At 35.1% G+C, this 25685-nt stretch overlaps 1 protein-coding gene across 1 annotated transcript in view; it reads left to right on the top strand.

Moving 5' to 3' along the window:
- MYOM2 (myomesin 2) overlaps window positions 1-25685 on the top strand; it is a 154438-nt gene that overhangs the window by 99978 nt on the left and 28775 nt on the right. Inside the window, 14 exon segments of the mRNA XM_043989877.1 lie at window positions 5827-6005; window positions 6987-7101; window positions 8943-9099; window positions 9182-9288; window positions 11298-11342; window positions 11882-11952; window positions 11955-11987; window positions 11989-12021; window positions 12066-12072; window positions 19677-19744; window positions 19746-19815; window positions 19929-19988; window positions 23523-23540; window positions 23543-23587. Of these exon segments, the coding sequence (XP_043845812.1) occupies window positions 5827-6005; window positions 6987-7101; window positions 8943-9099; window positions 9182-9288; window positions 11298-11342; window positions 11882-11952; window positions 11955-11987; window positions 11989-12021; window positions 12066-12072; window positions 19677-19744; window positions 19746-19815; window positions 19929-19988; window positions 23523-23540; window positions 23543-23587 (1008 nt within the window).

The raw sequence follows: 25685 nt of genomic DNA on the forward strand, positions 1-25685 counted from the left end.
GAGTTTTAGAATGAGTAATGGGATATAACTATGTATAAAGTGACTCAGGGAATTTGTTTACTTAACTAATCACATTTGTTACAAGGAATTTTCTTTTCCTTTCTTTTTCCAATGGGGTAGTTGAAGGAGAAAAACAGATTTCTGTTAAAGAGGCATAAAGAATCATGTGTGTGAGGTGCTACAGATTTGCAATGTTGCATACATTTTCAGATAAAGTCATTGTATTATTGTTTATACTTAATTGCTTTACTTTATAACAAGAGATATTTTATGGAGTGGGGGTCAACATGTTAAATTTTGTAATGTATATGCAAAATACATTAATTATTTAAAAAAAAAATTTTAAATGTAGCAGAAGGTGATAAACATTCCAAAATCTTTAAACTGTCTATAAACATTACAACACTGTAGTAAAATTTGGGATCTTTATCTGATTAATAGAAATATTATTGGAAGAACAAACACATTGATAATCTCATGATAAACAAAGTCAGAAGACAAAAGGAAGTTGGCTCTAAATGTTACAGAGGTTCTCCTTGAAGAGGTACAAAAAAATGGTAGAGAGATTTGGCTTCATTGTGTGCTCAAAGGCAACGAGAAATATAATTTCTTTGGAACTTGGTCATTTTATCATTTGGCACTTAGAAGCAAAAATATCATTGAAAATTATGTGCTGACATCTGTTCCAAAGAATGATGAAGTAGAGGAATCCTATGAAGAAAGTGATAAGATCCTTCAAGTCAAGTCGTATATTTTGAGAGGAACATGATTTGAATAGAGTTATGGATTGGGAATCAGGAAGATCTGTCTGGTCCAACTTCCGCCTTCAGTTTTTACTAATGGACTCTGGGCAATTCACATAACCTTATTGATCCTTAACATCCTTGACTGTAAAAAGGTTAACAATACCTGAAATGCCTAGGTCATGGCAGTGTCATGAGACTCAAATGAGATGATCCATGTAAACTGACTGAAAACTTTAAGATGCTCTGTAAAAGTCAATTAATGTTATAATTTGATACTTGGTAGCTTCAGTGCAAGAGTGAGTATAAAGATAAGTGGTGAAAAGCCTGTTATAAGTATGGCCTATATTTGAAAAATAAAAGAGTCCTAAAAGTGCTGGGAAAACTGGACAGTAGTGTGGGAGAAATCAGGGTTGAGCCATCTCACACTACACATCCAAATAAGCTCCAGAGACATACATGGAATAAATATAAAAGGATACAACATGAACATATAGAGGAGGAAAGAAGAAATTACATATCTATGTATAAATGGGAAGAGTTCACAACTAAATAAGAGGGGAATCATATAAGGTAAAATGGATAATTGTCATTATATAACATTAAAAGTATTTCATAAACAAATCTAATATAATAAACATTAGAAGGGAAACAATCGGGCAAGAAAATCTTTGCAATAATTTTCTCTGATACAAGTTTTATCTAAGATGTAGAAAGAACTGATTAAAATTTTTTTATGACAGAAAGTCATTTCCCAAAAGATAAATGGTCAAAGAATATGAATAATTTTTAAAGGAAGAAATATAAATTATAAACAATTATATGAAAAGTGCTCTAAAACACTAAGAATCAGAGAAATGAAAATTAAAGGAATTTTGTCATTCCTCCTTACACCCATGAGATTGTAAAAGATGACAAAAGAAGAAAATTATAAATGTTTGAGAGCAAACATATAAACGTAGAGAAACAAGAATAGTAGTACACTATCGGTGGAGATAATCATGGGTATTCTACATGCCTTTCTCTTGGGCCCTCTTTTCTTCTTTCTATACCCTATTCCACTTGGTGATCTAATTAGCTCCCATAGTTTTAATTATCATCTCTTTGCTAATGATTCTAAGGTCTACTTAAGCCCTAACCTCTTTCCTAACCTGTGGTCTCATATCTCCAACTGCCTATTGGACATTTCAAACTGTATATCCTATAGACATCTTAAGCTCATCCAAAATTGAACTCATATTTCCTTATTACTGTTCAGGGCATTATCATTCTCCATCACCCAGGTTCTAATCCTAGATTAAGAAGAGTAGATATCTATACCAGGGCTTCTTAAACTTTTTCCACTTGTGACCCCTTTTCACCTGCGAACTTTTTGAAAGACCCCAGGTATATGGGTATATAAAATAGGTATATACATAAACTTTTACTGTTGCCAAAGTTTTTGTAACTCCCACATTTAGTTATGTGACCCCATGGGGTCATGACCTACAGTTTAAGAAACTTTGGTCTATACCAAACATACCGTGAGGAAATGTTTACTGGCAGTGAAACAATCTTTAAAGTATTGAACAATCTTTTTACAGTCTATCTAAGGGAATAGACAATGCCAAAAGAATGGAAAAATAATATGCTGGATTACTAGCCCAAAAGGCAAGGAAGAAAACAATTGACTTGTATATTTACCTCCTCATCTTTTTCAGATCTTTGTGAGAATGATGTCTATGCATGTGGATTGTGTCTATGTTCATCAAAATATGAGAAGCAGAAACTTTTGTTCAACAGGCTTTATAATATGACAACTAACTGAAAGATGCAGAGAATATAGAATTATGCTGTTTATTTTCCAAGTGAATAAAAATATGATTTTGTAGAGCAAAGCATAGTATTAAAGGGTCTGCCCTCATAGGCATCTTTCATGTGTGTGTTAAGATTATACAAAACTCCTTGATGAATGTAGTCACAGAGAAAATTATTTAATGACCAATGATGAATAATGTTGAATAAGGCATAAAACAGAGATATATGCTCATTTAAGGTTTCCATGGGAGCAGCTAGATGGCACAGTGGATGGAGTGCTGGGCCTGCTGGGCCTGGAGTCAGGAAGACTCATTTTCCTGAGTTCAAATCTAGCCTCGGACAGTACTAGTTGTGTGATCCTGGGCAAGTGATTTAACCCTATTTTCCTCAGTTTCCTCATATACAAAGGGAGTCAGAGAAGGAAATGGCAAACCATTCCAGTATCTTTGCAAAGAAAACTGCAAATGGGGTCATTAAGAGTTGGTCATGACTGAAGTGATTGAATAACAACAAAGTCTGAATGCCATCAAAACTCACTGAAGCAATGTCTAAATAGAAACAGCATTCTCTATGGATGGTGAAGTGTTCCAGGTGCTCTTATTTGCAGATATTGTGCTTTTTTTCATTAAGTGAAAGGATATTATGAGACCTCCTTAATGAGATTCATGGATATTCAAAGGAAATGGTCTCAATGGCCCATGAAAGAAAAAAAAATGTATGGGAAATGTTTATCATCCAGATAATAATATGCAGTTGGGTGTGTTTAATACATTTCGTAATGTATCAGCGAATGTACATATATCTATCTGGACAATGAGTTAATCCCATAATTGAATAGAAGGAAGAAAGCAGACTGGATTACAGTTTTCCAAGATCTGACCCAATTCAGATCCCCATTTTATTAATAGAAATGTTCCCCAAATTATAGCTTGTGGTTACAAATATTGGAAGTCTGCAAACTGAGGAATCAAAGTGATTATTGAGCCAAAGAACACTGGGTGTGAAAATGATGAATAATATTTCCTATTTTGGCCCATGTGTAAGAAGTGGCAGGATGCTATGACTTAGACATAGGCCTCCAGAATTTTGGATAACTACGTGGTCCAGGGCATAGAGTGCCAGGCTTGGAGTCAGGAAGATCTGAGTTCAAATCTGGTCTCAGGTACTTACTAGCTGTGTGACCCTAGGTAAGTCATTTAAACCTGTTTGCCTCAGTTTCTTCATCTGTAAAATGAGCTTAAGGAAGAAATGGAAACCACTCTAGTTTCTTTGACAGGAAAACCCCAAATGGGGCTATGAAGAATCAGACATGACTGAAATAATTGAAGAACAGCTCTGAAATTTTGAGCAGATACTCCTTGGAGAAAACAGAAAAATACAAAAATAATAATAATAATACATTACAAGGTTTCAATTTGTACCAGTGGAGGGAGCTGTTACATTTATAATATCCATTAGGTATGGGTATTCACATATTGATGGGCATCTGAATAATGCAGTGGATAGAGTGTTGGATTTAGAGTTAGGAAGAGCTGAGCTCAAAAGTGACCTCAGGCCCTTACTAGCTGTATGACCCTGGGCAAGTCATTTAACCTTTGCCTCAGGTTATTTTCTGTAAAGGGAGGAAAATAATACCCTTCCCCCTCACCCCTAGGGTTTTTCTGAGAATAAAATGAGAATATATGTAAAGTGTTTTGTAAACCTTAAAGTGCTTTATAAATTATATTATTTATTATTATTATTAATTACATATGTGAAAGAAAAAACAACAACTAGATGCTTCTGATTCCATAAGTCATTGATGCAATCAAGTCACATAAAAAAATCAGTTAGTCTCTTATTGGGTTGTCTTAATTTATTGAGTGGAAATATCATTTATTTCTGAGCTAGAAAATCTGATTTCTAATCTCAATGACCATGGCTTTAAGCAAGTCTTTTTACCTCTTTTGTTCCCCATTAGTAAATGAGTAGGTTGGCATAGAGAATCTTTAAAATGGGTGGATTGGCACACTGCTGTGTCAGTAAGACCTGAGTTGAAATCCTACCTTAGACACTTACTAGCTGTGTGTCCTTATCCAAGTCTCTTAGCTTCTCTTAGCCTCCATTTCTTTCTCTATTAAATAGGGATAATAATTGCACTAACCCTCCTAGCCCCTATAACTATTGTAAAGAGCAAATGAGATATATTTAAAGTACTAAATAAATTCTAGCTGTTGTTGTTTTTGCTGTTGTTAATATTGTTATCTAAGTGGTTAATTCTCCAAGTCAGGCTAATAATTAATATTGAAGTGCTGGTTAGTGTGCTAAATACTTCCATGACTTAAGGATGCATTATTTCATTTATAATTTCTCCATTCATATCACAACTTCAGTTTCTCTACCCTGTAACTGATGGTTGTCATTCATTGCCATGGTCAAAAGACTTCATTACTTATGGTCAATGTTCTGACCTGGTCACCAGCCTCTTTGAACTAAAGTAAGCTGCTATTCACATGACAGACATATTACATCCATGGAGCTATACCCTAAACTTTTCCAGCTTGTAGGGTCCATTAGAGCTTATACACTATCTGAATAGCCCTAGAGAATACTATAATGAGGAACAAAGTTGTGATTCTAACAATGGGCTTAGAAAGCCAATAGAAGATAAATTGTTTAAAAGAAACCCTAAGCTAGCTTTCAGTCCTATGGCCTCTCATATTACTCTTACTTTGTAGCCAACTAATTTGGTGAAATTAATTTGACCTCATTGAAAATATAATGAAAGAGGTATACAGGTTCTAAGCCTCTTTGAAAGTTGTCATAGAAATAACAACTCAGAGAATAAGGTGTGATTTAATTTAGATGAGGAGTAAGAGAGATATATTTCTATAAAAGAAGATGGGCCAGTCAAGAAGCAAGAAAAGGGGATGACCAATGAACAGCATGTGTGCTTCTTTGGGATCTACAAAATGTTAAAAAATAATTAGAAAAACTTAGAATTTTAGGGAGACTCTCTAATGAGGATTTTGGGGAAGATATGATAAAAAGTCATGTTAGATAAGTGGGGATAGATGGCTTTCAATTTTCAATTCTCTTTACATTGTCTATACAGTCCTCTGGTAGCTGACATGTAAACTTTAAAAGAAATTAATATGGTTCTGGTTAATGGGAGGGACATCTATACATACAAAGCCTTTAAGAAATGAATAGTACCTTGATGGGCATGAGATTTATTCCTGTAAAACTCACATTTTGGTTTTCTTTTTTGAATGACAACACTCATTTTTATACATGAATATTTCAGGTCCTGCCTATGACTTGACATTCTGTGAGGTCAGGGATACATCCCTCGTTATGTTATGGAAAGCACCTGTGTACAGTGGAAGCAGTCCTATTACAGGGTATTTCGTGGATTATAAGGAAGAAGGTTCTGAAGAATGGATTACAGTCAACGAGTCTACAACAAAAAATCGTTACTTAAAGGTATTTATTAATTTGTTTGGGCTTTGAAATTTTATTTCATATCTGTGACAAACAAATTAGCTCCTAGTCCCAAAGATATATTTGTTCGGTGAATTATTTTTGATGGGCTATTCCTGTCCTAGAGATGAATTATTTCCCTTTAGGCAAGTTAACAGCTACTGAATATTTCCTGTTAAAGTCTAAGACTTGAACATCCATATGTTACAAACATATGGCTTTTCCTGATATTTTTTGAAATTGTGATATACTCCCTCACTTCAATCTGTGACTTTCCTTGATTTGACTTGTATGTTTATATAGATAAGCTCAAGAATATACATTTATGTATATACACATGTAAATATGTATGCATTATAAGTATGTATTTACATATACAAACATATATGTTTGTTTATATATAAATATATCATCTAACATGTTTATACATATATGTATATAATATTTCATTACTTCCCAATGGAAGTTAGATAGATGAATGGATCAATGAATGAATAAATGAATGGAAGAATGAGTACATAGGTGAATGACTGCATGAGTGTGCATAATTATATGAATAGATGGATAGATGAATGAATGGATTGATAGATGAATGAGTGGATAGATAAATGAATGGAAGGATGGATAAATGTGTGGATTAATACAAAGAATTGTACAAACTGTCTGTCTGATTCCAAGGATCAGGAGCACAGGCAGAATTAGCAATAGGAGCAGGAATATATTAATTATGTGGAACTCCAGTGTAGTGGGTTAAATTTTTATCTTAATTGCTCGATTTCTGATTTCCTTCAGATTTCACGTAATTTATTTTAGATATAAAGTCCATTATACAGGGTTCATGTGCCTTTGTGTACCGGCATTCTTAAAATTTTATTTTTCTGCCTTGATTCAGACATACTTGTACTAATTGTTCATACTTACAGAGAAGGTGAACTACAATTTACCTAGATACACAGGTAACCCACTTCTTGTGTTGTTTTCAAGGTCACTGATCTGCACCAGGGTAAGACCTATGTCTTCCAAGTCAGAGCAGTAAATGCAAGTGGTGTTGGAAAACCATCTGATACCTCTGAAGCTGTGCTTGTAGAAGCTAGACCAGGTATGAATTTAATTATTCTCATGCTGTTGAACTGTTCAATTTTTTTTTTAGTGAGGCAATTAGGGTTAAGTGACTTGTCCAGGGTCACACAGCTAGTAAGTGTTAAGTGTCTGAAGCCGGATTTGAACTCAGGTACTCCTGACTCCAGGGCTGGTGCTTTATCCACTGTGCCACCTAGCTGCCCCTGTTCAAATTCTTTTAACGGAGTGTTGTTTTGTGAAGGAATACCAGTATCCATCATAAACTCTTTTTTTTTGGTAGGTCAATGAGGGGTTAAGTGACTTGTCCAGGGTCACACAGTTAGTACAGTCAAGTGTCTGAGGCTGGATTTGAACTCAGGTCCTCCTGAATTCAGGGCCAGTACTTTATCCACTGTGCCACCTACTTGCCTCCTATAAACTCTTCGAAACAAAGAATGTTTCCTGCATTGAGAGTATGTCCATATTCACCCTAAAAGGCTGTCCACTATTCTTTCTTTGAAGTGACAGGGCCATCAGCATTTCTGTAATAAGAACTTCATTTACCTTGTAGATTTCTACTCAGAAAATGAAATAAGCTTTTAGCATTAATACATTTATTAAGTGTTTAATATTTATAAGTATGGGCAACTAGGTAGCACAGTGGATAGAGCACTGGGCTTGGACTTGTCAAGACTCATCTTTATGAGTTCAAATTTGGCCTCAGACACTTATTAGCTGTGTTACCCTGGACAAATCTGTTAAACCTGTTTGACCCAGTTCTTTAACTGTAAAATGAGCTGGAGAAGGAAATTGTAAACCACCTCGTATCATCACACTAAAACCCCCAAATGGGGTCTTGGAGACATGGACCCAACCAAAATGAGCAACAACAATTTGTGAAGTATTATGCTAAGTATTGGAGATTCTAATGGAAAATCAAGATAACTCCTGATTCCATCATGGAGTTCTCATTCTAATAGGAGGAAGCAACATATATATATACATACATACATACATACATACATACATGTATATATATACATACATATATCACGCTTGCTATTGTAGAATCTACCTTGAAAAGCAACTCTAGCATTTGTATAGCAAAGTGCTTTACCCTCTACTTAAAGTAGTTGTAGTAATGAACTTCCTCCTCTGACTTCACATAGTATATTTGCCAGCTTTCTAATACAGTAATCACACAATATATCTTTACTATTTATTATTTGTATTTATTATTTCCTTAAAGTCTATTGTTTTCTTATTTCTCCCCTCTGTCATCCCTAGCCACCAAACTTAAATTCTTGAGGGAAGTGTACATTGACAGCTCTTTCAAGTCTTCAGCAATACAGAAACAGCAGACATAAGCAGTAGCTAGTAAGAATAATTAGATAAAATAGGAAGCTAGCTGGTATTGGACTGAAGGAGCTCCTCTCATTAATCTGTTCCCCTCTTCCCATCCCTTGCCCCTTACTTGTATTTACATGGTGGTTTCCCTAGCCCACTGCTTTCTATGAATCTCAACCTGGAACAAGGTGACAAATACTCTGACCTCATTTGAAGATGTACTTTGTGACACTTGGTCCAAGTGAGGTTTTTGGAGTTTGCCCCAGGTATCAAAAGTCCCAACTATTTCTATGATAACAAGAACACATTATTAAGGTAAAATCTTCCCTAATATCTAATCATGGTGCTCAGTGCATTATTTGCATTTAATAACTGTTCATTGGATGAATGCTTGAATAAGTCCATCAGGCCAATTTATTCAGATGTTAAATTAAAAATTCAGATTTAATATAAAATTAGAACTCAGTAAAACACCACCACCACTGTTTTAAAGACTATCTTTAAGATGTTCAAACAGTATTTTTTGTCTTTCAGGAACTAAAGAAATAAGTGCAGGTGTGGATGAAGATGGTAATATCTATCTAAGTTTTGATTGCCCAGAAGTCACAGATGCATCTCAGTTCACTTGGTGTAAATCTTATGAAGAGATTGCTGATCCAGAGAAGTTTAATATAGAAACTGAAGGAGACCAGGTAAGTCCTAAGCATGTTTTTGTTTTTAAAATGTAAGAAAGATTCTAACAAGATAACATATATAATATTTTTTCCTTTTAGTTCTAAATTATACTTAAAAAATCCAGAAAAATCAGACATTGGGACCTATTCTGTGTCAGTTAGTGATACTGATGGAATTTCATCTAGTTTTGTAATGAATGAAGAAGGTAAGTGATGAATGGTATTTTGTTTGGTATTCTTTAGTGTTAAATTTATAACCAAAGGTTGGCATTAGAAAAGGTAAATACATAAAGTTTAGAATAGAAGGAATAAAAGAATCTTTTTCAACTGTTTGGGCCTGAAAATTAGTTTTTTGCAAAGTGTGAGCCACAGATGAGGCTGCCAGGTGGCACAGTGGATAGAGACTAGGATTAGACTCAGGAGACCTGAATTCAAATATGGCCTCAGATACTCACTGTGTGACCCTGGGCAAGTTATTTTATCCTCTATTTCCCTCAGTTTCTTCAACTGCTCAATGGGAATAATAATAGCACCCATCTTCCAGGATTATTATAAGGATCAAGTATGATAATAATAAGTGTTTAGTACAGTGCTATGACAACAGAGTAGGTGCTTAATGTTTGTTTTCTTTCTGCTATTACCTAAACCTTCTTTTGATATGACCTAAAATTATGGATAAAAGACAATGCCCTAAATTTAAACTAAAATATATTAAGTTATTTGTTCAGATTGTGGTCATGTGACAAGCTCAATAGGCTTAATTATTTTACTCTGTTTCTTATATACTCAGAGAGGCAGCATATCATGGCATAGTGGCTAGTAGGCTGCCCTTGGAGTTAGGAGGACTTGGGATCAATTCTTGCCTCTGAGACATATTAGCTGTGTGAAAGTTAGTAAGTCACTTAAACTCTCAGTACATCAGGCAACTCCTAAAGCCATAAGTCGCAGAGCAGGTGTTAATCTGCACATTGGTGGAGAGAGTTTTCACACTGGGACCTTCCCTATATGGATGAAATCTCAGGTCTGGAAACTATCTCTCCCCTAGACCTCACCCTTCCTATCCTCTCTCCCAATCATAGTCATTAAAACAAAGAGTGATACGGGCCCTTAGAGATCATATGGTCATCTAGTCTAATTGAATCACTTTACAATTAGGGAAACTGAGGCCCAGAAGATTAGGGATTTTGTTTTGTTTTGTTTAGCTATGAACAACATTAATTTACATGGCATTGTTCTAATTTTAAAAAATTAACCATGTGTCACAATGATAAATGATGTTTATGAGAGGCATTCTGATGGAATACAGCTTGCCTAGGACTTTTAGTCAGAAACCTAGGTTCAAAAAAAGCTCATTTAAGGTTTGCATGAGGGCAGCTAGGAGGTTGTAGTGGATAGGGTGCCCAGCTAAGAGCCAGGAAGATGAGTCTAAGTTCAAATCTGGCCTCAGACACTTAGTAGCTGTGTGGCCCTGGGCAAATAACTTAACCCTTTCTGCCTCAGTTTCTTCATCTATAAAATGAGCTGGAGAAGGAAAGGGCAAACCACTTTAGTATCCTTGCCAAGAAAACCCCAAATGGGGTTGGACATGACTGAAAAAGAACTGAACAAGAGCAAAATTCCCTACTATGATGCAGGCTCAAAAACCTTTCCATATTTTAGTCGATGTCTTTGTGAGTCTTCCATAAGACTAGCTGTCCAATGATAAATGCCGACAGGCCCCTCCAAAACTTGGATGTGCCAGAGTTTATAGCTACTTGAGAATCAAAGATTCTCCTCCATGTCAGGAGTGTCAGGATTACATCTAGATCATCTTACTCTAATTCTTGTGGTCTATCCATTATACCCACATATATTTGATATCTGCAGTGGCCTAGTTTTTAATCCCATGTTTATTAAGAATTCTGCTTTGTCCCAGTCTCCTGTATTAGTTACACTATTTCATGATTAATAGAAGTAGCAATGTTACTTTTCTGCCGCTTAGGTAGGGGGTCGGTTGGTGAATTAAGTTTAAACAATTTGCCTAACTTTATACTCTCTAATCTAGTTCAGACAAGATTTTCTTCTCTCCACAAGTAAAATAGTGCTCTTAATGGAATTTCTGTTGTATTTCAGTCACACTGTTAACTTATCATTTCAATGCTCTTCTTTAGTTTGCTGAAATGTCTGAGTCATTGGAAAAATCAATTAAAAACTAAACTTTTTTTCTTAATTTCAGAGCTTGAACGCCTGATGGCACTCAGCATGAAATAAAGAATCCCACGCTAAGTAAGCCTCACAAACTGCAAATCTAATATGCAATCATAATGAATAGGATCATGTGTATTATATAGAGGAAGATCTCTACGGAACAACTCTGGGAAACCAATGGCCTCAATTTAACCTCCCTCGCTTGCTAGCTTATAATCTATTCATTTAAAACAAATATTAGACTTGTACTGTAGCTTGTAGAAATTATTGTCATATCAAGGAGTCTTGAAATTTGGGTTTAGTATGGGTCATGCTTAATCCTGGTGGGATGTCTATCAAATGAAATCCTCAGCCATTGTATTAAATATATATAGAAAACTAGATTGTGTTCAAACACACATAAGTCACGCAGCATGAGGCTTTAAAAGCAACAACAGGCTAAACTATAGTTTGATTTTTTTTTTTAGTTTTCATAATCCAATTCAATACTCCAGGGTTTTGCATTCTCCAAAAATTTAATAACCAGGAATTGATATTTTCCTACAAAATGCAGCTATTCTTTCTCACAAGGATTCATGCATTATTGACTTGTGATTTCTTTTCTTCCGGTAGCAATTCCTTTGAAATCAGAACTAGCTTATGAGATTTTTGATAAGGGCCAGGTTCGTTTCTGGCTCCAGGCCTGAGCACTATATCACCGGATGCCAGCTACAGATTCCATTATTAATGACAGAGAAGTTTCTTATGGCGAGGTAAGGTCACATGTGGGTATTCTGTGTTTTTGGCCAGGGCTAAGATTCACGGTGGTAGGGCAGTTGTTTATGGCAGTGTTCTCTGTTTATATTCAACACTTACTGAGCTACCAGATTTGGGGGTGGGGGAGGTTGGTAAGATGAATTAAACTTCCTTATAATATTCAGAATGTTGGTTTAGGTTAGATAAACAATTAAAAAGATAATTTGTTTATATTGTGAATTACAAAGAATTTGAAAGTTATTTCATTTGATCTGAATAAATAGCCCATTCATGCAAGTATCCCAGTTTTACATATTAGAAAAACAGAACTCAGAGAAATTAAGTGACTTCTCTAAAGTCACACTTCTAAGTGGCAGAGGTGAGATTCAAACTCAGACCTTCTGACTTCTTTCTACTATATAGAATCTCCAAAATCTTGGAGTTGGAAGGAACTTCAGAGGTCACCTAATTCAATTAACACCTGAATATAAATTCCTTCTACTACATTCACAAGTGGTTTGTTTGATGACCACCACTGAGGTAGAACCTTCCATCCCCAACCTCCTGAATCGGCCTTTAAGACTTTTTGATAATTATAACTGTTAGGTTTTTTTTTTCTTTCTTTTAGTCAAAATCTGCCTTTTTGCATCTATCATCCTTTGTTCCTAGTTGTGTCCTCTGGGGTCAAGAAGAGCAAGGACAATACCTTTCCTTCCTGACAACACTCTAGACACAAATACAACTGTTATAGGTCTACCATACTCTCCACCCTTCTTCCCCCAAACTCTTTTCCAAACTAAATTTTGCCAATTCCTTCAACTTTTCCATGTAGGATAAGGTCTTAAGGTTATTCCTCACCACGCTGGTCATCCTATTCTGGGATACTTTTCAGCTCGATGTGGTCTGACATATGCATATTACTGCATCCTAAAGCTGGATTAGTTTCTCTGTGTAGAACATCATGACATATTGTTTATTAATACTGATCTTGCAGTTCCTGAAGCACCTCTCTCCTCAATTTTTTTAAACACTAACCTTTCAGAGATAAGAAGTGCTCTGAAAGCTAGACTGGTTTAAATTTGAAATGTCAAGTGAAGTTTTATAATCTCCATTGGGAAAAAAAAGTTCAGATTGAATTTGGTTTTATGAAAAGATACAAGTTCTTTGGGGAAAAGTTATTTTTTTTTCTAAATCTCTTTGTCTAATCTTGATAATGGTATTGACCCTGCTTGATTCAGCTTATCATGAGTGATGGCTTCCTCCCAATAGACCCTTTCCTTATAGGAGGGACACTGTAGACACTGATGCCTATAAATTCCTTTATCATTTAGGTTTACTGCCAGAGATAAAAGGCTTGGGTTAAAAAGATGAGAAGGAATGCTAAGAGTACACTTTTTTCTGTTAGACAATGTTTAATTTTTTTTTTAAATAATGAAGATTTTTATTTAAAGTTTTGAGTTCCAAAGTCTATCCTTCCTTCACTCCCTTTCCTCTCCTCTCCCTGAGGCAGTAAACAAGCAGATATAGGTTACTCATGTATAACTATGTAAAACATTACCATATTAGTCATTTTGTATAAGAACATTTGAATAAAAGAAAAAAATGAAAGAAAGTGAAAAATAGCATGCTTCAGTCTGTGTTTAATCAATATCAGTTCTTTCTTTGGAGGTGGATAGTATGCTTTATCATTAGTCCTTTAGGATTGTCTTAGGTCATCGTGTTGCTGAGAATAGTTAAGTCACTCATAGTTCTTCATTAAACAATACTGCTGTCACTTTGCACGATGTTCTCCTGGTTCTGCTCACTTCATTAGACATTAGTTCATAAAGGTCTTTCCAGGCCTTTCTGAAATCATCCTGTTTGTCACTGGCAAAGTAATATTCCATCACAATCATATACCACCAATGCTTTATTTTTTGCTTCAATTCAGCCTTTAATGTTTTAAGTTGAAAAAACAACATTCCTACATGTGATCTGTTAGGAGATATCCATCTTCTATCAATGATAGCTAACATTTATGGAATGCTTTAAGGTCTGCAAAGCAACTTTATATGATGTGTCATTAAACCTCACAACAATTTGTGAAGTAGGTGTTATTATTAGTTCCATTTAAAAGATCAGGAAAATGAGGCTGGAACAGGGACAGGGGTCACCAGCTAATAGCTAGCTAGTAATTATATGGGACTTTAAGGTTTGCAAATACTTACATTAATAATCTTTCTTAATCCTCACAATAGCCCCATTTACTGATCACATAGCAAGTCACTTCAAACTCATGTCTTTCAGAAATCCAATGTCACCATTCTAGCATTATGCCACCTAACTGTCTTTAAATAGGATAGGTTTATAGAGTGACAAGCTGCATCAGAAACCAAAAAATCACAGAAAGTAGGAATTGGAAGCAACCTCTAAGGTAATCTAATCAAACCTAGATGGACTAGAAGAAAATCCTCTAATATACCTAAAAAAGATTTTATCTACTTTCCGCTTAAAGAACTTCAAGGAGAAGAAAACTGTCAACTCTCAAAGCAGTCTCTTCCACTTTCTGAAAGATCTTATTTTCAGGATTTTTTTTCCTGAAATCAACACTTGATTAATCTCTATGCACCTTTCTCCCATCATTCAAGATTTTGCCCTCTAGCCAAGTAGAAGAAACATAATTCCTCTTCTGAATGACAGCCCTTCAAACACCAAAACATAGATATCAGACACTTTGATTCCTCTCTTTTTTCACGTTAATTGCTCCCAATTTCTCTAACCAATTCACATATTGATATAGACTCAAAACTCATTATGATCTTCTGGAATCTTTCAAGGTTATTAATATCTTTCTTAAACTATGGCACCAGCACTAACATATAGAGTCTTATGAGTGGGTACAAAAAAATCACCCTCATGAGAATAAGAGCCATGCATAGACAACAATTTGTCTGAAAATTATATTCCATATGAGGACTGGGGGAAGGCAGAGTATAGTGAGCCTTTTAGCTTCCTATTCCTGGAAAGCTGTTCCTCTTAAAGCAGCTCTAGATTGCATTAACCTTTTTTGGGTGATCCACCACACTGCTAATTTATATTGAGTTTATGGTGAGCCAAAGTCCCTAGATTCTTTTCAGACAATTTTGTCTACTGTGCCTTATTAATACTTGCCAAGTTGATTTTTTTGCTTCCAAGTATAAGATTTACTATTGTACCTATGGAATTTCCTTTTATTAGATTCATTCCAATGCTTATCTAGTTCACATCTATCTTCTTTACCAGAATAGTATGAGATAGTTGATCAAACATTTTGCTTAAATCTAGACAAATTATATTCATAGCATTCCCCTCAATTATCACTTTAGCAACCCTATCAAAAAGGAAATACCATAAAATGTTCTGTTCTTGATGAAGTCATGCTGATTTACTGAAATTATTACTACTTTTACTATATGTCTTTTAAATCATCTATTCTAGAAAATTCCCAAGAACCAAAGTCAAGCTCCCTGTTCTATAGTTTGGTTGATTTTGTTTTCTTCTCTTTTTTGAAAAGGGAGATATTTGCTTTTCCTCCAATATAGCACCTTTCCCAATTTTCAATAATCATTTATCACTGATAGTGGCTCATCAGCCACACTATGCCATTTCTATCTGAGGAAATAGTTCATCTGGGACTAAGTGATTTAAATTCACAAACAGCAACCAGACATTTTTCTTACTATTTCCTTACTAGTACATCTGGTTATGACATTCTTATTAATTGTGCTTATTCATTCATTTTTAATTCAAAGGTTGTTCATAGCAAAGACAAAAAAGGGCCAAATAAAAATTGAACTGTTCTTCTCTTCTCTATTGTCAATATATTTGTATCATCTACCCCAAGTAAAATTCTTAATCCTTCAGTCCCTTTCTTTTCTTTTTTCCCCAATGAACCTTCTCATTTTTATAGGGTAAGACACTTTGGTGCCTAAAAAGTTAAGTGACTTATCCAGGACCATACAAGTGGCTGACCTGGGATTGGAATTCAAGTCTTTTGGCCCTAAATCCAGTGGTCCTGGGATCATTAATTTAAAGCCCAAAGAGATCTTAGAGACTACATAATCCATCTCATCATTTTACAGATGAGAAACTGTGTCCAAAATAGCTTAAATGATTTGTTCAGAGTCTGATAGCTAGTAATTTTGTGGGGAAGGGTTTTAAATAGGTCTTCCTGACTCAGATCCAACACTCTATTCATTGTACCCTGTTCTTACCATCATACCATACTCTGGCTGTATAGAACTAAATACAACACACAATCTCTGGTTGAAGCACAGTTGGTGTATTTGAACTCTACTTCATGGTTCATACAGTGGACTAGAACTTATTCCAATATGGGACTCTTGAAAATATAGAAATCTTATGATATTCCCTACTTACCAAGTCCATATATATATATATATATATAATATGGAGAGAGAGAGAGAAAGATAATGAATATAAATGTGTGTATATATACACATACATAAAAATACATTTATACCTTATTATTTATTATTTATACCTTATACATATATATGATGTAGTAGTAGTAGCAGCAGCAGCAAAAGTAGCAGCAGCAGCAGTAATAGTAGCAGTAGCAGCAGTAGTAGCAGCAGTAGTAGTATTAGTGGCCAAAAAATCAGGAATCAGGATGGCCTGGATTCAAGTCTGGCCTCTGTCTCTGACACATAATGACTGTGGGAGTTCTGGGGGAAGTCAACTTAATCTTAGTGTTCAGGCAACTCTCTAAAATCATTAAGATCAGTGAAGGGACTGTTCTGCAGTGGATGGAGGGAGTTTCCTCATTGAGAGCTCTCTACATTAAAGAAAACAAGCTCCATTCCAAGAAAAAAAAAAGTAAGGGTCTTTCATGTATAGAAATCTGATATTTAAGGTCTAGTTAATGACTCCCAGTGGAATGATGACACTTCTTTATAGAAGAACAATATCACTGAGGAGGTGAGTGCTCTCTAGATCACCTTCGTTTTTTCTCCCCTATTATCTGAAAGCATAACACTAACAGTGAGAAAAGTCTTGGGCATGGAGTAAAAGATTCTTGGTTCAAATCCTTGTTTTACCACTTAGTTTTATTTTTACAATGTAATACTATATTTAGCTATGTGACCTTGTACAAATCCTTTTACTCTTTCTGGGTCTCAGTTTCCTTATTTGTAAAATAGCTGAGTTGGACTAGATTATTTCTGAAATCCATTCCAGCTCTAAATCCCGTGCAATTTATCCTAATTTAACATTATTTACACAATGCTATTTGATTAACATTTTCCCTACCTGCCCTTAAAACTGATGTCATGGCTCCACAGCTAATTTTCCAAAGTACAGCTATCCTATTTCACTTTTTTAATTAGTAACCCACAGGTGACTTTTACATTTGAAGATTGATGCTATTTTGTGAAAGTCACATAAAAGCTCGTATTTATGGCACCCATAAAATCATTGAACTTTATCTTGCTGCATATTGGCAATAGAGAGCAGCCTAATTATTTTCTAAAACTGGCCCAGACACTGCAGTGTAGTTGCTGAATACATTTCAATAGACTATTGTACTGTTGAGAATTTTGTTTGATTCTTGTTGCCAGCTAGAGTTATATATTTTTTCTTTCTTGAACCTAATTAGAATAAGTTGCCTTCTTAAAGATACTTGAAATAAGCTTAATAGAATATAAATAGGAACAATTCAGTTTCTAGGTTTTGAACATTTTACCCTTGGTGTTCAAAAGCCCAGAGTCTAAAGGCCCAAGAGAATCAAGGACTGGGGAAAAGCACCAGACTGAACACTCATTACTTCTCTCATATTCCATCCTTTGCCTGGCTCACTCTGCATCTTGATAAACAAAGTTCATTTCCAGAGCTGAGTCATTTAATTGTCTCTCTCGATAATTATCTCATTCTTTTCACTCTCTCTTTTTAATATTCACAACCCTAACCTTTTTCACCTACGCATCTTTGAACCCTGCTCCTCTTTTCTTGTTATCCCAATCTCCTTTCCAATTTCCTGAGATAGAGAAGGCTAAGTGATCTTACACAAATATATAATGTGTGAATTGCATTCATATTTGATGACTTCAGTTTTAAGAATGATTTTCCAGCTTTACAGGAAATCAAACCTCAGAAGAACTTCATATTATAAAAAAATATCCAAGCTCAAAACCACATTTGATTAAGCTCCACATGAGTCATGGCAATTAGTCTCAAATGGGGCTCTTCAGGCAGTAATACTGGGGATCAAAAGAACCTTGTTTATCGAAGTGGAGGTCAATCTCTACTCTGTAATCAGTCATTCGTCAGGCATTCTTTGAATGTTAGCTGTGTGCTTGGTTTTGTGCAGAGAACTGTGATTCTGTTAGGTCTTTCCTGATCACCACTCCTAGTTAGATATACTTTCCATTCCCTCAGAATGCTTTTGTATTATTTGCATTTATTTGTATATGTACAGCATGGTATCCCTCTAGGTAGAAAGTAAACTCTTTGAGAAAAAAGAGGTGTTTTGTTTTTTTCTTTAAATCTCTCATGAACCTAGAACAATACATATATAAAAATGTTAATGCTAATAATAGCTAACATTCATATAAAATCTTTAGGTTTTAAAAGTGCTTTGCATGTTTTCTATTTTGAACCTCAAAACAAGTTAGGTACTATACTTTTATCCCCATTTTACAGATAAGGAAGCTGAATCTTAGAGAAAGTAAATGACTCGTCCAGGGGTAACACAACACAACACAAGTATCTGAGTCAGAATTCAAATTCAGGTCTTTCTTACTCTAGGCCCTACATCTATCCATGACACTACTGACATGCATCTTGTGGTAGACGAATAAATAAATGTTTGTGAATTAAATGGATAGACTATATGTATTATTTAGGTGTACGAGATCAGAAAAAGAGGTAATAATTGGAATTGTCAGGAAGGTTTGTTGGATGAAGTAGGAATTGAACTGAGCTTTAAAGAATGAGGAGAATGGAAGAAAGGATGGGTCTTGCAGTCAAGGGGGAAGAAGAGGTATACATAGACAGACATAGGGAATAATCATAATATAAGATAAGCGATGAATACAATTTAATTGGGAGAGGCAAAGCAGGAGAGTACTGGGGAATAAGATTGAACAGAAAAGAATAGAGAGTATTGTCTTAAAGCAAGCCAGAGGAGTTTAGATTTATTGGGGAGGGGGTTTAGATGAACTCTTGTAGATTCCTTACAATGTTGTTATTGTGATAATATTGACATCCTAAATGTACTGTTACTGAACTGAATCAGTATAATATGCAAAAATGTCCCTTTGCTGAGTGTAGTTGTGGCAGACAACTCAGAGCAGAATTCATGACCCCAAACTGCCCTCCAAGAAATTACCCAGCTTAACAAATTGTGTTCCATATAGCATTCTTTTTCAACTTCTACAATAAGGACCTTCTAAAGATATTCTCTCTCAAGCTATTGAAATAGAATTTGGATTTGATGCTCCAAATGAACATCTGCATTGCCTATTTACTGCTGGGGTTGCCAAAATATTTTGTAAAGAAAAAAGTTCTGACATACATACATACACACACATACATGTATACATATGTATTAAATATGTATGGCAAATATACATACAAATACTAAAGTTCCATTGGTGAAATTTCTATATTTTGTCTCCTCCTTTTAGACTCACAGGATTAAAGTGTGATAAATCGACTGGAATCATTGAGATGGTAATGGATCGATTTACTATTGAAAATGAAGTGCACCTACACTGTGCAGATCCATGATGGAAAAGCCAAAAATCAATCTGTCATTATTCTCATTGGAGATGGTAAAGATGCATCCAATCACATGCCCATAAGAAGCACTTTAGGGCAAGTACTTTAAATTGTGAAATGACTATATTTTGTTTCTTGTCTTTTCATCTCAATGATGAAGTTTTAGCATTTAAGGCTGTCCTGGAAGAGGCTGAATTCCAAAGAAAAGAACACCTCAGGAAACAAGGTAAATAGTCTGACTGGGTGTTTCCTAAAAGACTCAAATTAAACTAGATGTTCTATCCAAGTAGGACCGTATATAATGCAAAGTGGTTCTAAATAAAGACCATGTAAATAGGTCTAATTTCCTTAATAAGAACTCTATTTTATTAGAGTGACTATACTTACCCTTAGTAAGGAGAGGATTAGCTCATCAAGGCTCCAGTATTCTCCAGGTATCCTTGTCCCCAAAATTGGTAGTCATTTTTAAGTTGTCTCCTTTCTTTCAGCTCTCCCAATCTAATTTAATCTAAAGTTATATCTTTACGCCTTTGAAATATTTTTTTAAAAAATCCATCCCTTCTTTCCACTGTCACTGTCACCATCCTTATGCACACCCTAATCATCACTATATCACTTAGAAAAGATTTTCTAACTGCTCTCACTAGTTGTAATCTCTTCTCCCTCTGTCTACCTCAAACATGACTGCCAGATTAATCTCTCTAAAACTGTTGTTCTGTCATTCCTTTCTTCAGAAACCTCACAATAAAGTGCCAATTTCTCAGACGCACTTTTTTTGTTGTGGTTTGGTTTTTTTTTGTTTGTTTTTTTTTGCAGGGGCAATGAGGGTTAAGTGACTTGCCCAGGGTCACACAGCTAGTAAGTGTGAAGTGTCTGAGGCCAGATTTGAACTCAGGGTACTCCTGAAATCCAGGGCCGGTGCTTTACCACTGCGACATCTAGCTGCCCCCCTCAGACGTACTTTTAAGGTCTTCCCCAAGTGTTTTCATTTTTATCTTTGTATTCGTAAAGCCTAGCACAATTCCTAGCATATAGTTATAGATAATAAGCATTATAAACATTTACTATATGCAGAGTACTGTGCTCATACCACTGTGTTGAGGGTTGGAAACAAATTTTAGATAAAACAGCAGTCCCCTGCCTAATGGTTTGGCAGGTTCACCACGGAGGAAAAAGACACATTAATATATGTTACTTGTTATAAATAGGGCATTTAAAGGAAGATGTAGGGTATCATGAATGAAAACCCTCCAGAGGAGATGACTTGTAAAGTGTGGAGCATTAAAAGATGGATAGAAATTCACAAGGGTGAAGAAGAGGGGAGGAAGCTATTTCCAGATTAAGGGAACGAAGGGAAAGAAAGAGAAGACACTTCTTCTTAGTGTTCTGGGACATAAAATTTCCCACTCCTTATTGTCTTCTAGAACTCATTGTGCTCATTCCTTTGTGAAAAGACTGCCCTAGTCATTATCCATGTGGAGATCTTCACCCCCCCCAACTGTTCAACTTAAATCCTATGCATTCCTTAAAGCTTTTCTTTCAGCCCCACTTCCTACATGCAGGCAGATTGCTGAAGCCATTCTAGTCTTCTGGGATCTCCTTTGAACTCCTATGCCACTCTTTGCTCTACTACCTGTGGTTTTATGGGAACTCATAATCTCTTGATTGTAGTTAATGATATCTTCAATATGCATGATGTCTTCCCAATGGGATAGAAGCTCCCTCTGGGCAGGGACCATATGCATTTGTGCATTTTAATGTTGTTTTTTTTGGGGGGGGCTCATATTATGCTTCTTTTAAACCTTTCAAAATACTAAATATAGTGCTGAACCAACTATAGTCGCCCTAAGCAAATACGTGCTGAACTGAATTGGCAGCTGAGTAGTTACATTGAATAAAAAAAGATTCCACAACAGGGCTGATATTATAGCCACTTCCAGGAAAATGTTCTTTTGCAGGTAGATTGGCCTACCTTCAAACATCCAGATGGTACCTGAGCAAGTTTATTGTACCCATTAGAAAATACTTCAGAGTTTCACAGAATCACAGAATTTCAGAGTGAGAAATAAGCTTAAGAATTTTAGTTGGATGATTTTAAAAAGCAGTGGAAGTCATTTTATTGGGCAGAAATTTGCTCATTTTATTTAGTTCAAGTCCGTTGTAACTTTGTATTTACATTGCTATCAGTTCTCTCTGCAAAAGGCATAATTGTAAAGAATTACACTCTAGCACACAGTCCAATAGAATTAAAATGGTCCATTATTGGATGCTAGAGAAAAGACCTAGAAAAGAAGTCAAGGACTTATTCTCAATGGAGAAGAGACAGCATAGATACATCTTCCTCTGAGAACAGAAGGGAAGGCCAAAGCTTTTATAGAGGATAGATGGGGTGACCACCTGAACAATGGAAAGTTCCTTTGGGGGTGGGGGTGGGAAAAGATTCCTGAGACAGGGGAATTTTTCTTTTGGAATGATAGTCCTGACCTCTGACCATTATCTCAGTCTCCTAGCTCAGATAGTAACCATGCCTAATTGACTTTTCTGCTATAGAATTTTCTCTCTCCTTGCTTCTTAGCCTTGTCTGTCCTGATAATTAGTTGGCCAGTTTAAACTTTAATAGTCCCTTGACTCCTTAATATGTCCCTAAGCCTCATTGTCAGTTCCAGTTGATGTTTCATCAGGATGGGGAACTTCTGGTGTGGAAACTCTTCCCTTTCAATTCAAATAAGATAATTCATCTGTAATTTATGGTCTTATATAGTTAACCTGAGCCTCGAGTCACAAAGTAATTTGCCCTTGGTCATGCAACTGGTATGTGTTAAAAGTAAGATGAGCTATTTTCTATCTTACTGACTCTAAAGTTGGCAGAATGCCTTTTATTACTATAGTTATGAAAAAAATGTAATTTTAAAACATATTTATTACAATCTCAAATATAATCCAGCTGTTCCTTTAAATTATTTATGCAAAACGAAACCCAAACACCTTTGCATGCACAGAAGTAATACTGCACTATTAGAAAGTAGAATCCATTACACCTTAGCATACCTCATGGAAATGAAACTGTATTAGTTTTTAGTGAAGCTTAATATTTTTTGGTGGACAAACCTTATTTGTTTCCATATTGTGGATCTCAGCAGCTTAATGAAGGTAATTTCCTATAACAAACCACTATGTTATGTGGAACATTTTATTATGCATTAAAAAAAAACACTAAATACTCTTCATGTCTTTTCACTATGTAGTTTTATGTATTATAGTAATACTAAGGTTTAATATTTGCCTATTATTCACTTTTCCATTTTATTTTGGACAAAGACTATTTGTTAAAAAAAACAAAAGCTACTGTCATATATTTTGTAATTCTTTACTAGTGAAATGTGATATGTGAGGAGCAGTGGGTAGGTTAAAAGCTTATTTCTTCTCTACTAATTTCACCAGTTTTCGATGTTTTATGCATTAAGCTGTTGAATATTCAGCCATAAATATGCCTTAAGCAATACAATAAAGTGGTTTCAAGATTTTTCTTTCTAAAGGGAAATAGATATTGGATGTCACCAAGAATGAGAGATCAGATGGTAAGTTTTCTACTTGGCAATACACAGTCCAAAAAAGACTCAGTACTAGGCAAACATATTAAATTAAGTAGCCTGAATAAATAATTATCTTGGTTTCAACTGCACAGCAATTTTTCCTCCTGTCATAAATGCATACACATTGGTTCTTTGGTATAAATTTGTACCTTCTTATTTTCCCTTAGGTCCTCATTTTGCAGAATATTACATTGGGATGTTACAGAAGAATGTGAAGTTCGACTGAAGTGTAAAGGTGAGAATACATTAAGCATATGTCCATGAATTTTATTTTAGAGTTCATTAAGACAGGTTTTACATGAAAAAATATTACTTGCTGATCACTTGTAGTAGTAATACATTGAGTCACTTGACTTTGAAGAAAATATCAGTAGGCATTTGTTATATATTCATTCATTTACTTATTTGTCCATTCTGAGATCCTTCATGTTTATCAACCAATATGTACTTGATTTGAAACTGAAAGTGTTTCCTATTGAAAATATTATATATGTTGGAATGTAAAAATAAGATAAAGAAGGATATTTTTAAGTAACACTTCCTACTTTTTATTTACAATTTTTGTCAGGTAAATTCAGGAAGGAATTTTTTAGGCATGAAATTCTTTTAATATATCTTCATGGTCCTGCCTCTCTTCTTTGTATAGGATTTCCATTAGGAAATGAAAAGCAGATTTACTAAGAAAAAAATGATACTTTTCAGTTAATAAGACAATGATAAAATAGGCGTTCATTAGTAACAAATGTGAAGATATGTATTCCCTTTTATGTTATCATTGTCACATATTGTATACACATTGATTCAATCTCAAGGGCTTTTCTGCAAGTCAGTATTATGTTTTTGGTATGATTATAAATCTGTTTTCAGGAATTATAGCTCAGCAGTGTAAAATTTCACTGGCCCTAAATTAATGTAAATATCTTTGACACAAAAATATAGAAAAGACATGAAGCCATTTTTAATGGAAGATTTCTCATATGAGAGGATACTTTGTACAAAGTATAGTGGATAGATTTCTGAACCTAGACTCAGGATGACTTACTAGTTGAGTGACAGTGACCATGTTACTTAACTTCTGAAGCCTAGGTAGCTTCCTAAGGTTTATTCGCTTAATGATAGAAGATTTATAATCAACATCAGTATTCTGCTCAGGGAATCAATTGATGTGATTCTCCTGTAAGTCCTTTCATCATAAGTTTAGTAACATCTTTTTTGGGGGGAGAGACTACTTAAAAATTGTTTTCTTTTTCCACATTGAAACAATGACAAATTTGGAATTTGAGCAAAGGATTAGTAGGGAGAGAAATCTAAGAACAGGGCACTTTAAAAAAATTCAACTAAAACAGATTTCCTTAAAAATATTTTGTCTATGTTGCCAGCCCATTCAATGTATAGTACTGTTAGTCCTTTGTTTCCAACGTGTGGTAGAACATTCTGAATTTATCTGGTCTGATCATTGGTCTGATCAAACACAGTTGGACACACTGTATGTAACTTGACCTAACATAGCAGTGTCATTTTGGACCTCTTCCAGAATGAAGGGTAACAACCAACCAACTTTTACTTATTTTTTGCTATTGCCACATGGCTTTCTATTTCAAGTACTTTGTACATTTTAATTTATTGATGTAAGGTACAATAATCAGGGTTTTGAAATCATGACTCTAAAGTATATTTTATTACTCTAGACCAGCACAAATCCCACAATTTTTTCACTTGTATTAACTGTTTGTGTCCAGGTAGAATTCTGGACTGAATGAGACTGGAAATTCCTTATTTGGTCAGGTTAGCCAACCTCACTTTGGTGGAGTGGGAACTTTCCCTGACTTGTGGAATGGTTTAAAGTGTGATCTTTTGTTCCAAATGGAAATTAAAAGTTGCATTTCATCACATTTGCCAGGTAGCTCTCCAGGCTGAAACTGTCAACAGTGCTAAGACAGACTGTGGTAAGCCATTGCCTGAAATATTCCCCCTCTTCTTACTCCCTTCTTTTACCCTTAATCAAAAATCCTATGCAGTTGTCTAGAGCTCTAAGAAAATTTAATCTTATTTAGAAAATACAAAATAAAGTATATAATTCCTTTATATATGGCATTGTTTATTATTTTATGGGATTTCATGGGATGATGGGATGAAAACTCAAATATCCTTTGGCATGAAGTAGAGAGGGTTCAATTATCTCAGAAGCTTTGACTTAGAAGCTTCCCCCGCCCCATTGCTAGCAGCAACAGGGTTTATAAGAGCCAGATGGAATATAACATGCTCATTTGTAATTCAACATCAAAAGTGCATTGCTTTAACTGCTCCAAGATAATGTGACTTATGTTTCC

The sequence above is a fragment of the Dromiciops gliroides genome, chromosome 2, assembly GCF_019393635.1.
Source record: "Dromiciops gliroides isolate mDroGli1 chromosome 2, mDroGli1.pri, whole genome shotgun sequence".
Classification (NCBI taxonomy): Eukaryota; Metazoa; Chordata; class Mammalia; order Microbiotheria; family Microbiotheriidae; genus Dromiciops; species Dromiciops gliroides.